Here is a 12,785-nt window from a genome sequence, read left to right on the forward strand (position 1 = left end):
TTTAAAAAATAATCATCATTTCATGTACGGCTTCCCCTTGAAAAGTATACAAATCCTCTGAATAAATATTTCATTGCTGAGAATAGCCAGCAGAAAAGTTAAGCTAAGCCCCAACCTCAAAACTTGCTTTGACCACCAGGAAGTCAGCCCTGAGATTGGTGGCCAGTTAACAGCCAAGATGGGAGACTCTGACCTTTGACCCCCAGCAATCTGAGACGACAGGGCAGAGGCTTTGACCAGAAGAAAGTCTTGCACCTCAGCAGTGAGCAGATCCACTCCGTAAATTCTCAGTAGCTTCCTACATGTGGGGGGGGGGGGGCGCGGATGAGGAACTAGTTAAAACCACATCCTCCTATGCTAGACTAATTAATTTAGAATTTAAAGCAGGCGCACAGATGCCGGGGCCAGCTGTTGGATTCAGTCATGTCTGCTCATTGCTTTCGAGGTGTCTCCTCCAAAGCCACGAAGGAACCCTTGCCCTTGTCAGCCTTTCCCAACTTTAAAGATGCTTTGATCGGGAGGGTGGCTCACATCTGCACTTGCCAGACCTCACCTGGGAGCTGCACTTTAGGAAGGACAGAGACAAACAGGAAAAGGGGATTGGGAGGACCGGTGGGGTGGAAAGACAAATCCTAGGAGGAAACACTGGTCTTGAAAGACCTACACCGGCTCCCAGTACGTTTCTGAGCACAATTCAAAGTGTTGGTCCTGACCTTTAAAGCCCTAAACAGCCTCGGTCCAGTATACCTGAAGGAGCGTTTCCACCCCCATCGTTCTGCCCGGACACTGAGGTCCAGTGCCGAGGGCCTTCTGGTGGTTCCCTCCCTGCGAGAAGCCAAGTTATAGGGAACCAGGCAGAGGGCCTTCTCGGTAGTGGCACCCGCCCTGTGGAACGCCCTCCCACTAGATGTCAAAGAGAAAAACAACTACCAGACTTTTAGAAGACACCTGAAGGCAGCCCTGTTTAGGGAAGCTTTTAATGTTTAATATATTATTGTATTTTAATATTCTGTTGGAAACCGCCAACAGATGGGCAGGGTATAAATAATAAATTATTATTATTATTACTATTATATAGCGCTAAAGTCTTATTTTTGAAATAATGGACTGAATGGTGATTGATTCTTAGTTAAACATCTGGCTAATTCAGATGACCACCTTGAGCTAAGTCAAGAACTTCTGAGAACTGAAAGAAGAGTCACTTGATTCAGGCACAGTCCACATATCTATCGGTCTACTCAGACCTCTTTTTCCTTAATGGTAACTGCTCCTGCTCAGGCTGCACAGAAAAACCATTTTGGTTCCAGAGAGAGAATTCTACAGGATGGGGTATTTGTGTGCGAAAACAGTCAAAATCCAATTATCCACAGGCATGCCCCTCCAGATGGTGGAGATGTCAGGAGCCATCATGGCTCCTAGGCATGTTCCCTTGGCCACTTGCCAGTGGTGGGCAGGGCCAGAAGCAAAAGTGGGAGGAGCCATGGATGTGACTCCCACATGCCTGTTTTGTTTCCCAACTAGCTGAGCAGCGCAGAACCTTTTTCTGCCCAAGGGCCAAATCCCAGAGGTAAAAGTGGGTGGGGCCCTGGATGAGACTTTTACCTTTGTACAGGAGGCTCCATTCCAAAATTCATTCATATGGATGTCAGAGGTTTCTACACAGTCATGCACACACCCCTCCATTGTGGCAAGCAAGAAGCATCACCACAACTGAAGGACACACTCCAGCTGGGCAACGGTACTCAAGGAGGGTGTGGCAATGTCGGGGGGGGGGGGCGATATTTGGCCCCCTGGCCTAAGTCTCCCTGTCCCTGATCTAGCGATTCAAGCCCGATGAAGAGTTCTGGGGAATTCAAAACTTGCACACTATTTTGCAATATTTCAGCTGGCCTAATCACTTTACATTTTTCTTATGGGCCGACAAGACCACCTTTGCTTTTTGTACGACTTGGAAAACACCAAATTTAGCTGTTCTACAGAAGGATCCTAAACTGGACGAAGAGGTGCTGAGACCACCCTGAAGATGGGACTTCCTTCTCCAAGTGGCCATTCTCTGCAGTTACGAGAGAAAGAAAACTATTCTGGTTTCTGCTTTCTTTTTTTAACCGAGACATGATCTAAAATTAATCTCCAAAAGATCCCTAGTTTCCCCATTTCCCCCACTTGCCAAGGAACGTGCCTGTGCTGTCGAAGGATGGAAATAGATCTAGGTAACAACTGGAATTTATTTTTATTTTTATTTTTTTAAAAAAAGGGAGATCAACCTATTTTATGTGTCTCCTTCCCAGCTCACCTAGGTACAACATGAAACCTGCAAACCACCTGACAGCACTTGAATATCTGTTTCAGTCTTCCAGGTTCCATCCTATGACTGTGATTCCATCCATGGCTCCAACATTAGCCAACCCCCCCCCCCCCCCGGTTTAATCACCTATTCCAGCCTTTACCAACCTGGTGCCCTCCAGATTTGTTTGACTACATCTCCCATTTGTCCTAGCCATGCTGCGCTGGCTGGGGCAGATGAGAACTGTAGGCTAAAAACAGGCCTCTGGTGAACCTCCAAGGACCTCCAAGGATGTTTGAAAGAGAAGCCACTACAGGTGTAAATGCATCTATAGCTCTGTTTCAGCAATTATTAGCTCCCATGTCCATCTCTCCTCTGACATCTGCAAGCATCTGTAGGGTGGAGGCCTCTGCACATGTAGTCGTACATGTGCAAGTTCCCCTGAGATCTGAAATTCTGTTCCTGGGGAGACTTTGGGCATTAAACTATATGTGTGAAGGTGCAGAGAGACTTTCGCACCTCACAGGCATAAAACGGGCCCAATTCCTTTGTACAGGATTATTGGCTATTTGTTAATTCAATGTTGGGTGTGTTTTATTGAAGTGAGAACCGAGTGCATGGAATGGTGTGGGCAAGGAGAGAACTAAGTGATTGTGGATTGTGTGCTTCAATTAGTTGTGTGAAGTGCGAATATACAAGTGAATACGTCCGACAACTCTATTATGTTTCTGGGGTAATTATGACTTTTTATGCTATATTGCGATCGCGTTGCATTTTGACATATTTGGAGGTATTTAATTACGTTACTTGAAATGTGGAGTTCTTATTAGTAGCACCATCAGTCTTATTCAGTTTTGAATGTGGAATTTGTATTTCTCATGAAGATTTTTCCCCCTTGGGATTTGCAAAACCACTTAGCTGCCGAAATATGAAGGGGTATATCTATATCTATATATGGTCTCCTTGCTCCTGCACTGCTAAACTGTGCTGTGTGCTCTTGACACTTAAATTCCCAAGCTCACTCGACATAAGATGATGGCCAAGCGCGAGATCTCCAAGGAGATGTTCTCAGACAACTGCTAGTAAGGACCATTAATAACTGAAGGGTATTAGGAAGGGACCAAACTCAGAGGCAAAACACCTGTCCGGCATGCAGATGGTCCAAGTTTTCATTCCCTGGTTTCTCTAAACAGGTGAACCTGCAGTGCTTGAGACCCTGGGCAGTCGCCATCTGTCAGGGCAGAGACAATGCTACGCTCAATGGCCAAATGATCTGACCAGCAATAAGGCAGCTGCCTATATTCTTAAGCATTGCCAAAGGGTGAAGAGTGTGAAGGAGTAGCTGATTTGTAGGGGGGGGGGCCGGTGGCTCCAAATCTAAACACAGCAGCCAGCAGTGTCCTAGAGATGGCTATGGAGTTCAGGCCACTCGGTCTCCTTCCTAAATAACAGAGGCCTCTAGATATCAACGTCTTCGCAGTGTCCCTGCTGCAGTTCCCATCATTAAGTGGTGCTTCCTAGATTCACTTCCATGGGAACATTTCGGCCCCCGGTTTATATCCCCAGCATGGTGGACAGACTATGACTGCCTTGACTACAACTGGGGAAGATGCAGCTTCACAAAGCTCTCTGGGTGACCTTGAGCCCTTCACTTCCTTTTCAGATCTAACCGACCTCGCAAGGTTGTTGTAGGAGCTCCTTGGGGAAATCAAACGCACAAAGGGAATCCTGCCTGCGAGTGGCTGCCCAACCACGGCCGCCGGCTGGAGCGAGAAGAGCACTCTGCACATGCTCTTGCACCCCTTGCCTCCTGTCTTGACGTATACCGGGAGGAAGCCCCCTTGCCCCGCCCGAAGCCGAGCTTAGGCACGGGAGAGTTGGGTCTTTTGTCACACAATAGCGGCGGCGGGGAGCCGGGAGCCTGTTCTGCGGGTGAGCGCCTGCGCTGCGCGTGTGCGCGCCCCGTCTGCCTCGCTCTATGTAACAGCCCGGCTCCTGGCGCAGGTTGCGTCCGTGTGCGCGCGTGCCTCGCAAATGCCCTCTTCTCGGTGCTGGGATTTGAGGGCGCAACGAGGCGCAACGTGCACGGTATTGTGTGAAAACGCCCGCTGCGCGCTTTACGACCGGGGAGTTTGCCTGGCTTGCGTTTCCCGGGGCGGGGAGAGAGAAGGATGTCCTTAAAACGCTTCAATGGAGGCGATCTCTTTCCCAGGCAGCCAATGCATTCAGACCAGCACCCATCCATCTTTCCCCCGCCCCGTTAGAATCGGCAAGCCCTGATTTGGAAAAGCGGCGGAGCCTCTCTCTCTCTGCCCCTTCCAACCCACCTCTACCCACCACGGCTTCTCCCCCCGGGCTCAGTCAGGGCGGAGGTGCCGCCAGCTTCGCTTCGCTTCCCTCTCCTTCCCCGCCCGCCGCCGCCTGGAGCCCGATCCACGTGCCGGAGCGCATGACGCGCGGCCAGAGCGCACAGGACGGAACTGGCCCGGCCGCCGCCGCCGCCTGCCTACCTCTCCACGCCCGTCCGCGCTCCAGCTCTGCAACCCAACCGGACGCTGCTGCTGCTGCTGCTCGCCCCGCGTGTCCCCTCCCGGCCGGGCGCCCGCCCCCGCTCGGCTCCCTGCGGCCCTGGCACCGCCCTCTCCTCCTTCCTCCTCTCAATCGGGGGCGGAGAGACCCAGATTGGGGAGGAAGGAGGGGGCGCTTTGCGGCGTCACACAACGCCAGGGAGGACTCACAAAGCGCGGGGGGGGGGGGAGAGAAGAGTGGCGGCTAGCAGGAAAGCACGGCTTCTTTCGTTTCCAGGAGGAGAGAGATTCTGAACATGTGCAGAGTACTTTTGAGCACCGCTCCCTCCCTCGCGGAGACAACGACAAGACTTGAGTTAGCGCCCTGATTTTGAGGGTGATTGAGAGCGCCCATCACGACGGGGGAGAGGGCAGCCCTCATTCTCCCCCCTCCCCCAAACAGTTTATAATTAACACCCCCTGTTTTATCCATCTGGAATGTTTTATGTGGCCAACACAGCTACATTTCCTCCAGGAGGCGAGGGCTTTGAAGTCACCCACCCTGAATACACCCCCCACCATCATGACACACTAAGGGGGGCTGTTTCGGGAAGATGCTCAAGAGCAGGGGGAGGCAAACTAAGGCCCCGGGGCCAGATGTGGCCCAATCGCCTTCTCAATCCGGCCCGCGGATGTTCTGGGAATTAGCGTGTTTTTACATGAGTAGAATGTGTCCTTTTATTTAAAATGCATCTCTGGGTTATTTGTGGGGCATAGGAATTCGTTCATTATTATTTTTTTCAAAATATAGTCCAGCCCCCCAAAAGGTCTGAGGGACGGTGGACCGGCCCACGGCTGAAAAAGGTTGCTAACCCCTGCTCAAGAGTGAAGAACAAGTGTAAGGCAAGTTCCCAAAACATACACGAAACTGGGGTTGGTAAGGACTTTAGCACAGAAAGCCACCTCCTTCTCTTCTTCACATTGCCAAGGCATAGGTAGGTTCAGGTGCAGTCCTTCTCCCCCCAGCAAGAAGACACTCTCTCCATCCATTCCTAGGCAAACAAGGCCCCCATCTTTGCAACTGGGATTAAATTTAGAGTGGTGTGTGTGGAAACAGTTCTCAAGTTTTCTCTTCCCCCCACTTCTGCCTTGCATTTTTCATTGTAAATGGCAGATTTCTTAAAAGGTCTCAAGTGTGAGCACCTATGATTTGCCTGTAAGAAGGGCCGACAAATCCAGAACCAGTTTGAAAGAGCAGAATCCCACCCCAGAAGAGGAGGAAAGCAGCTGCTCTCTTACTCAAGGAGAGAGGGACCAGTGAAGGAGATGCAGAACCCACAACCCCTCTTCTCTCGCAAATATCTGGTTCCCCGTCACCCACCGCAAGTTACAAAATATGATGCAGAGGTGCATGGCTGTTGTCGGTTTTTTTCCTGCATTTTTAATTTTTATACCAACCAAAAATCCAGGATCCAGGGACTGGGGGGCGGGGGGGGGCGGGGCAGTAAAGAGGAAAATAAAAACAAACAAACAAACAAAAATATCCCCAAGAAACAACGGCAGAAAAGAAAAGAAAAATGTCCTTGAGTGTCACTAGTACAAAGTTAGTGTCCAAGGTGGGTCCCTGTGCAGCGGTTGTGGGAGAGAAAAAGGGGGCAGTGCATGGGGTCCTCCCCCCTCCTCTAACCTTTCGGGTAGACTGAGCCTGCCCCTGAAGGCAAGGAGGGGGGTGAGGCGAGAAATGGGGGCACAGAAGGCTGTAGCAGGGCATGAAAGGAGCAGCCCCCACTCCCCTTATTGCTGTCCATGGTCCTGAATGAGGGAAAGCAGAATCAGAGTGCATTCCCCCCCCCCCCCAAAAAAAGGGGGGCGGCAGAATAAGAGTCAAACGGGACCAGCCCGTAATTCTGTAGGAGATGAAACAGCCCCACCCCACCCCACTCAGTACTGGTGTTCTAGGAGGGGCTGCACGGCTGCTGGGCTCTCCTCTTCCTCTCGCTGCCTCTCCCACTCGGCCACAACTGGGGCAGGTTCTGGGGGGCTGCAGTTCCCTCCGGGTGTCGTTGATGGTTCCAGAGGCAAGGGGGGCGTGGAGTCGCTGGTGGCTTCAGGGACTGGTCCTGGGGTAGAGGGCTGAGAGAGAGAGAAGAAAGAAAGGCGTCCACGTTAGTATATCAGATATTTAGAGAAACAGTACTCGATTCGTATTACAAGCCTGCCCAGGACAGATTAAGCCCCTCTGAACTCAATGGGGACGACATCTGAGAAGACCTGCATAGGATTTCACTTTTCATCTTAAACATCCTTTGGCATAAAAAATATCCAGTAGGAAAGGAGAACGACAGGCTTTGGTATTATTCCATTTTTTTGGTTAAACTGGGGTGTGTGTTTTTTACCCTTTAATACCTTGCACTATAAACCAGTGCCAAAATTATTACACTTTCTGATTCTTTACGCCGGTGGGGGGATTTGAATGGAAAGAATACCAGAATTCCAACTGGCCTCAGAAAGGGGCCTGAGCTACAAAGAGTTGGGGAGGGGAGAGGATGCGGCTGGGGTTGGAGCTGGGGGGAGGGAGACAAGGGTTAGGACCCAAGGGATTCATCCAGACACCACAATGCACACTGTCTGCAAATGGCTGGCAAACCCTCCTCCTGACCTTCAAAATACACCCCCCTCCTTGTTGTTTATGGGGGAGGGGGAGTTGGCCTAATAGCTTTCCATTAGCACTAAGAGGATTGCAGAGCTAAGGATGGCACCACGCTGAGCCCAGCCACCTGGCTGGGGTGGGGAAGGAAGAATAGCATTGTTTTTTCTCTCTCTCTCTCCTCTCATTAGCCATAACCATCATATCTGAGATTAGGTCCTCCCAAACACTCCCCTAAAGCACCAGTGGGGAACCTGCACAGCCTTCCAAGGGTTATTTATTTGTCTTTATATATGGGCTGTTTCCCAGCATAAATTCATCAACGCAGGTGTAACTAAATGAAGCTCTAATCGTTTTAATGTTTTGTCATTTTTGTGTCCACAACCCAGAGCTCCTTCGGGAGGAAGGGTGGGATCTAAATCAATTCGATAAACAATGAGCGCACAAAAGCATGAGCAATAAAATCGTTTTGACAAACTCTAAAGCCAGCTTCACAAGTTCTAAAGCAATGAAACAACTTCTGCAAGTATGCCCTTTGTATTGCATAAAGGATTGGACCACACAACAGGGAAAGCTTAAGACAACAATGTCTTCAGCTGGACATCCAAACCGTTGGATTCCAACTCCCATGAGTCAGTGATCAGTGGGGCAGGGAGGGAGCAGATTCCCCACTCTTGAGCTGTAGGCCCCACCCACCAGTTAAGATTGGTACTGGCCGGCAGCCCAGAAGAGCACCTTTTCCTAGGCTGGCGAGCCAACTTCAGAATGCTGAATTTGACATTTATTAATTGTACTATGTTATTAAAATATTTTTAAACCATCCTTCCTCTGTTAGATATCAGAGTGGTCTAAAAGAAAAGGTGAGAAACTAAAATACTACACAACTAAAACACTCTGCTTGGCAGAACATTCCACAGGACTAGGCCAATGAGAGAGACTAAAGGATTTCTTGCTGTTGTCAAATGAACCTCACCAATTTGGGGAGCAACCAAAGATGCTCCTATAGATGATCTCAGTGATTGAGCTGGGATATCCCTGAATACCCCGGGCCTAAGCAGTGTTAGAAACACAGGTATATAAGCTAGGTGCCGAACAGCTTCTTAAACCAGGGTTACGGTTGCCAAAATGGAATGCCTAGTTGCCATTTTTGGGCCAGGCGGCTCGAAAGTCATATTCAGTACAACTTTTTGGTTCCTGAAATTCATTCGGGCTAAAATATAAACGGATAAAATCCGACAGGTGTGTTGCTGGTATGTGAAAACGGCCAAGACCTAAAGACCCCAGGCATGCACCTCTAGATGGTGGAGATGTCTTCACTTGGTCGCAAGTGGCTGATAGCCAGGTGCAAAATGCGCCTGGCGATTTTTGAATGCTGGACCTAAGTGGTTGGGGGCTTTGTAAATTAATACAAGGACCTTCAGCCTGGCTCAGCAGCAGATGGGCAGCCCGTGCAGATGTTTTAACAATGGTGTGACATGCTGTTGGCCAGCTGCCCCCTTATCGTAACCAAGCTTTTGCCTAATGGTTCCCGAGATCAAGCAGCAGATTCTTATCCATGCTTGGATGAATTGGGTGCCATTTTGGATCAAGATGGCGGACTGACCTTTCGAAATGGCACTGATCTTTCAGTTTCTTAGAATTCCCAAAGAACACTGGATATAAGGCTGCTGGGTAGATGTTTAGAGAACAGGCAGAAGGGACAATGGCTGAAGACCAATTCCATGTTATTTCAGAAACTCAAAAGAACTGGCTGTCCTGCAGAGGGACCAGACTGGCTATTTCCCACCACTTTATCAATTTGTTTATTACTTAATTTTATATCCTGGCTTTCCGTGCAGCGGGATCCGGGATGGCTCATAACAATGAAAGAAAACACAAAGTGCCTTAGCGGAGATTCCTGCATTGCAGGGAGTTGGGACTAGATGACCCTTGGGTCCCTTCCAACTCTAAGAAACTACGAGGCTATTAAAACATCTGCCCTCTTGTGATATGTCAGGGTACAAAGAGGAAGGGAAATACAGTGGTACCTCAGGTTACATACACTTCAGGTTACATATGCTTCAGGTTACAGACTCCACTAACCCAGAAATAGTACCTTGGGTTAAGAACTTTGCTTCAGGATGAGAACAGAAATCGTGCAGCGGCAGCAGGAGGCCCCATTAGCTAAAGTGGTGCTTCAGGTTAAGAACAGTTTCAGGTTAAGAACGGACCTCCGGAATGAATTAAGTACTTAACCTGAGGTACCACTGTAATTGGGAGGGAGGGGGGGCAGCCCACTGAAATTCAGCTGAAGGGCAAAGCTTTCCTGCCGGCTCTCTGCAGGGCTAGAAAGGCAAGGCAAGTCTATTAAAAATGGATGGAGGTGAGCAGATACACACCTGAGGTTTAGGGCTCCCACCAACACCCAGAGTCCCCAGCGCAGCCACAGCGGGAGATGATAGAGCAGCGTTGTCCTTCGTGCGGGGCGAGGGTGTTCCGGGGGGGACGTCGCTCTCGCTCCCGCCCAGCCCGTTCAGTCCCTTGCGGCTGGGCAGGCTCCATTTGCCACAGAGGCCCTCGTAGGCAAAGGCGGGGTGGGCCCCGAGCCCCGGGCGGAGAGGCAGAGGGGCACGTCCTGGCCCCTCAGCCACAGAAGCCAAGGAGCTGGCGCAGGAAAGCTGGCTTCCCAAGAAGTGCGGACCGGGGGGCCACGAGGCAGCCGGCGTAGGTGGGGGCCGTCCTTCGCCCTGGCTCAGCAAGGGGCCTGCCGGCTGGGGCTGGACCAGCCAGCTTTGGCTCGGAGGAAGAGGAAGGCTGGACTCTAGTTCTGCAGAGATAAGAACAGCAACATGTCCAACACAGCGATGTGACAGGACAAGCCCCAAGGGACGAGCAGCCCTGCCAAGCCTTCTTATTGAAAGGGCATTGGACAAAATTCAGGGAGGATAAGGCTATAAATGGCTATACGTTAAGAAATATGCCTGAACATTGAGCGTGTAAGTTTATGTCTGAAATCAATGGATAGAACAAACATCATTGCATGTACTTATGGATAAGTGTTTAATGGTTATACGTTTAAAAACCAATAAAATTTTGTTTTTGTTTTAAAAGGCTGTCAGTGGCTTTTAGCCATGTTGGCTGTGTTCTTCTTCCATGGTCGAAGATAGTGTCTGCAGTGGGAACAAAGAGAGTGACTTCTCCAGAGTAACTCCCAGTCAACAGAAGCCGTAAGGCACAAAGGAAATCAGGAATAACTAATATGGACATAATATTTGATAAAGAATAGAAGGAACAATTGATGGAAGTTAAAACCTCGCACAGGAAGAAGAAAGGAGAACTTCATTTGCGAATTTACAAATTACTATATGTGTTAATGCGAACTGAACTTAATCATTGTAGCTGTGATATAAGGGATTTTATCAAGAATGGATTGTATTTGGTTTGAGCAACAATCTGGAGGCAGAATTAAAGGGAATCAGACCTTGAAGTACAGCAGGTGGGAAGCAACACAAAATTTATAATTGGCTATGTAATTGATTTGTATTTGAATTGGTATTGCTATTTTGTATGAATATAATATGGCACATGTTGGATTTTTGTAACTGAAAATTAATAAAAATTATTTAACAAAATAGAAGAAGAAGAAGAAGAAGAAGGAAGGAGGAGGTGTGTGTGTGAGAGTGCTGTTGCAGGTTTTCCATCCAGTAGGCTCTCCTTCTGTTGGAATTCCAGCCCTCCTCCTGTTTCCAAAACCTTGTCCTCTCTGACTCCCACCCCCACCCGCTGTGTTCACCCCCATTATGCCCCATTCTTTCACCAAAAGCCATGTTGCATTTGCGGGGGCGGGGGAGGGGGAAGCGTCCTCCTTACCTGCCTGGGGTTGGGCAGTGGTGATGACCGGTTCGGCGGGGTTTGCAGCCCCTGTGCCCACACTGTGAGCGGTGCTCCCAGGAGCCTGAGACCCGTGCACGGTGGGATTATTGCTGAGGGAGGAAGAGCCACCACCGCAGTCCGAATCCTCAATGTTCCCTCCACTATTGCAACCAGCCCCACAGCCTTTCTGCAACCTGTGAAACAGAGGAGGAAATTGGGACAGGTGTTGAGCAGGTGGGGGTGCAAGCAAAGGGAATAGCCGTGCTGGTTACTGCCCACCCTGTCCTTCTAGTTGCCAAGAACCGCCCCACCCCCAACCTTGAATTTTATTTATTGATTGTATTTATTCTTGCCTTAGCCCTGCTATCTTTGGAAATAGGCTCCACCCTGCACCACAGAGAACTAGTAGGCTTCTTCCTGAGTGCCACATGGTCAGCTCAACAATGGAAGAGCAAGACCAAAATACCCCTAAACATATGGAAAAATAATACGTGGGATACAGCAATGTTTGAGGGTCTCGCCAGACACAGGAGGGCAATTACAGTAAAGGCATAACGAAAAGAGGTACCTTCCAAGAAACGTGGACCCCCTTTTTAAACTATGTTAATGGCCAAAATCAAGACTTTGTTATACCAACTGCTCCATCTGTGCAGTGGAGAGGTTATGTTAAGTAATATGTCTGAGCACTGAAGGTGTAAGATTCTGTCCAAAGTCAATGGATGGAGATGTACTGCTGAATGTTTGAAGGTTCTTGTATTTGCTTTAAAACCAGAAACAAAATTTTAAATTAAAAAAAAAATGCATTTATATTCCACCTTCTTCTCCAAGGAGCTCAAGGTGGTGAACAGGGTTCTCCTGCTCCTCACTTAACCCAAACAACAACCCTGTGAGGTAGGTTAGGCTGAGACACAGTGACTGGCCCAAGGTCACCCCGTGAGCTTCATGGCTGAGTGGAACCTGCAAACCCCCAGAAGTTGCTGACCTCCAACTCCCATCAGCCCTAGTCACTAGGATTTGGGAGAGCCACAGGGAAACATGGAGCCTCCTGCAACACAAGGGAGAGCCTCACCTCTCCCAGCTTCGTATGAACCAAGCGGAGATATTGTGCAAGCTGATGGGGCCTCCCCACAGAGAGCGCAGCTGCGGGTGGCTGCCGGCATACGAAGTGGTCAGGGGAGAGACGTAGATGGGGTATCCGATGGGCTGGTCGCAGGAGGAGTTGATCATGTTGCGCAGGGCCTGCTTGGCGTTCTGGATGCTGCCGCGCTCGGGGTTCCGGTTCCGGAGAAACACCAGCTCCTGCTGCTGCCCAGCCCACAGACCCCGCACACATTCCCGGTTCACCTGGAACAGAAGGAGGGAGGAAAGTGTTGCTCCGCAAGAAGCACATAGCGCAAGTTTCCAGCTTTGGGAGTGGGAGCTGGGTGCAGGACGGAGTTGAAGAGGCATCCACCAAAAGCCCAAAATTAGCTCCTCAACATTCTCTTCTTTGCAT

At 49.7% G+C, this 12,785-nt stretch overlaps 2 protein-coding genes across 5 annotated transcripts in view; both read right to left on the reverse strand.

The window, feature by feature from the left end:
* Positions 1–4,947, reverse strand: part of SIPA1 (signal-induced proliferation-associated 1) — a 37,733-nt gene extending 32,786 nt beyond the window's left edge. For 2 of the 3 annotated variants that reach the window (XM_077920877.1, XM_077920872.1), the window contains exon 1: positions 4,795–4,947. The gene's annotated coding sequence lies outside the window, so the exon portion shown is untranslated. The remainder of the gene's footprint in view (positions 1–4,794) is intronic. The other variant, XM_077920874.1, reaches the window with a different exon arrangement.
* Positions 4,948–6,207: 1,260 nt separating this feature from the next.
* The window catches only part of PCNX3 (pecanex 3), a 47,980-nt gene continuing 41,402 nt past the window's right edge, over positions 6,208–12,785 (reverse strand). For both annotated transcript variants that reach the window (XM_028709398.2, XM_077920728.1), the window contains exons 32-35: positions 12,360–12,634; positions 11,288–11,484; positions 9,817–10,244; positions 6,208–6,924 (exon numbers count right to left, since the gene is read on the reverse strand). In XM_028709398.2, the coding sequence (XP_028565231.2) occupies positions 6,733–6,924; positions 9,817–10,244; positions 11,288–11,484; positions 12,360–12,634 (1,092 nt within the window). In that variant the 3' untranslated portion in view covers positions 6,208–6,732. The remainder of the gene's footprint in view (positions 6,925–9,816; positions 10,245–11,287; positions 11,485–12,359; positions 12,635–12,785) is intronic.

The sequence above is a fragment of the Podarcis muralis genome, chromosome 16 (assembly GCF_964188315.1).
Source record: "Podarcis muralis chromosome 16, rPodMur119.hap1.1, whole genome shotgun sequence".
NCBI lineage: Eukaryota > Metazoa > Chordata > Lepidosauria > Squamata > Lacertidae > Podarcis > Podarcis muralis.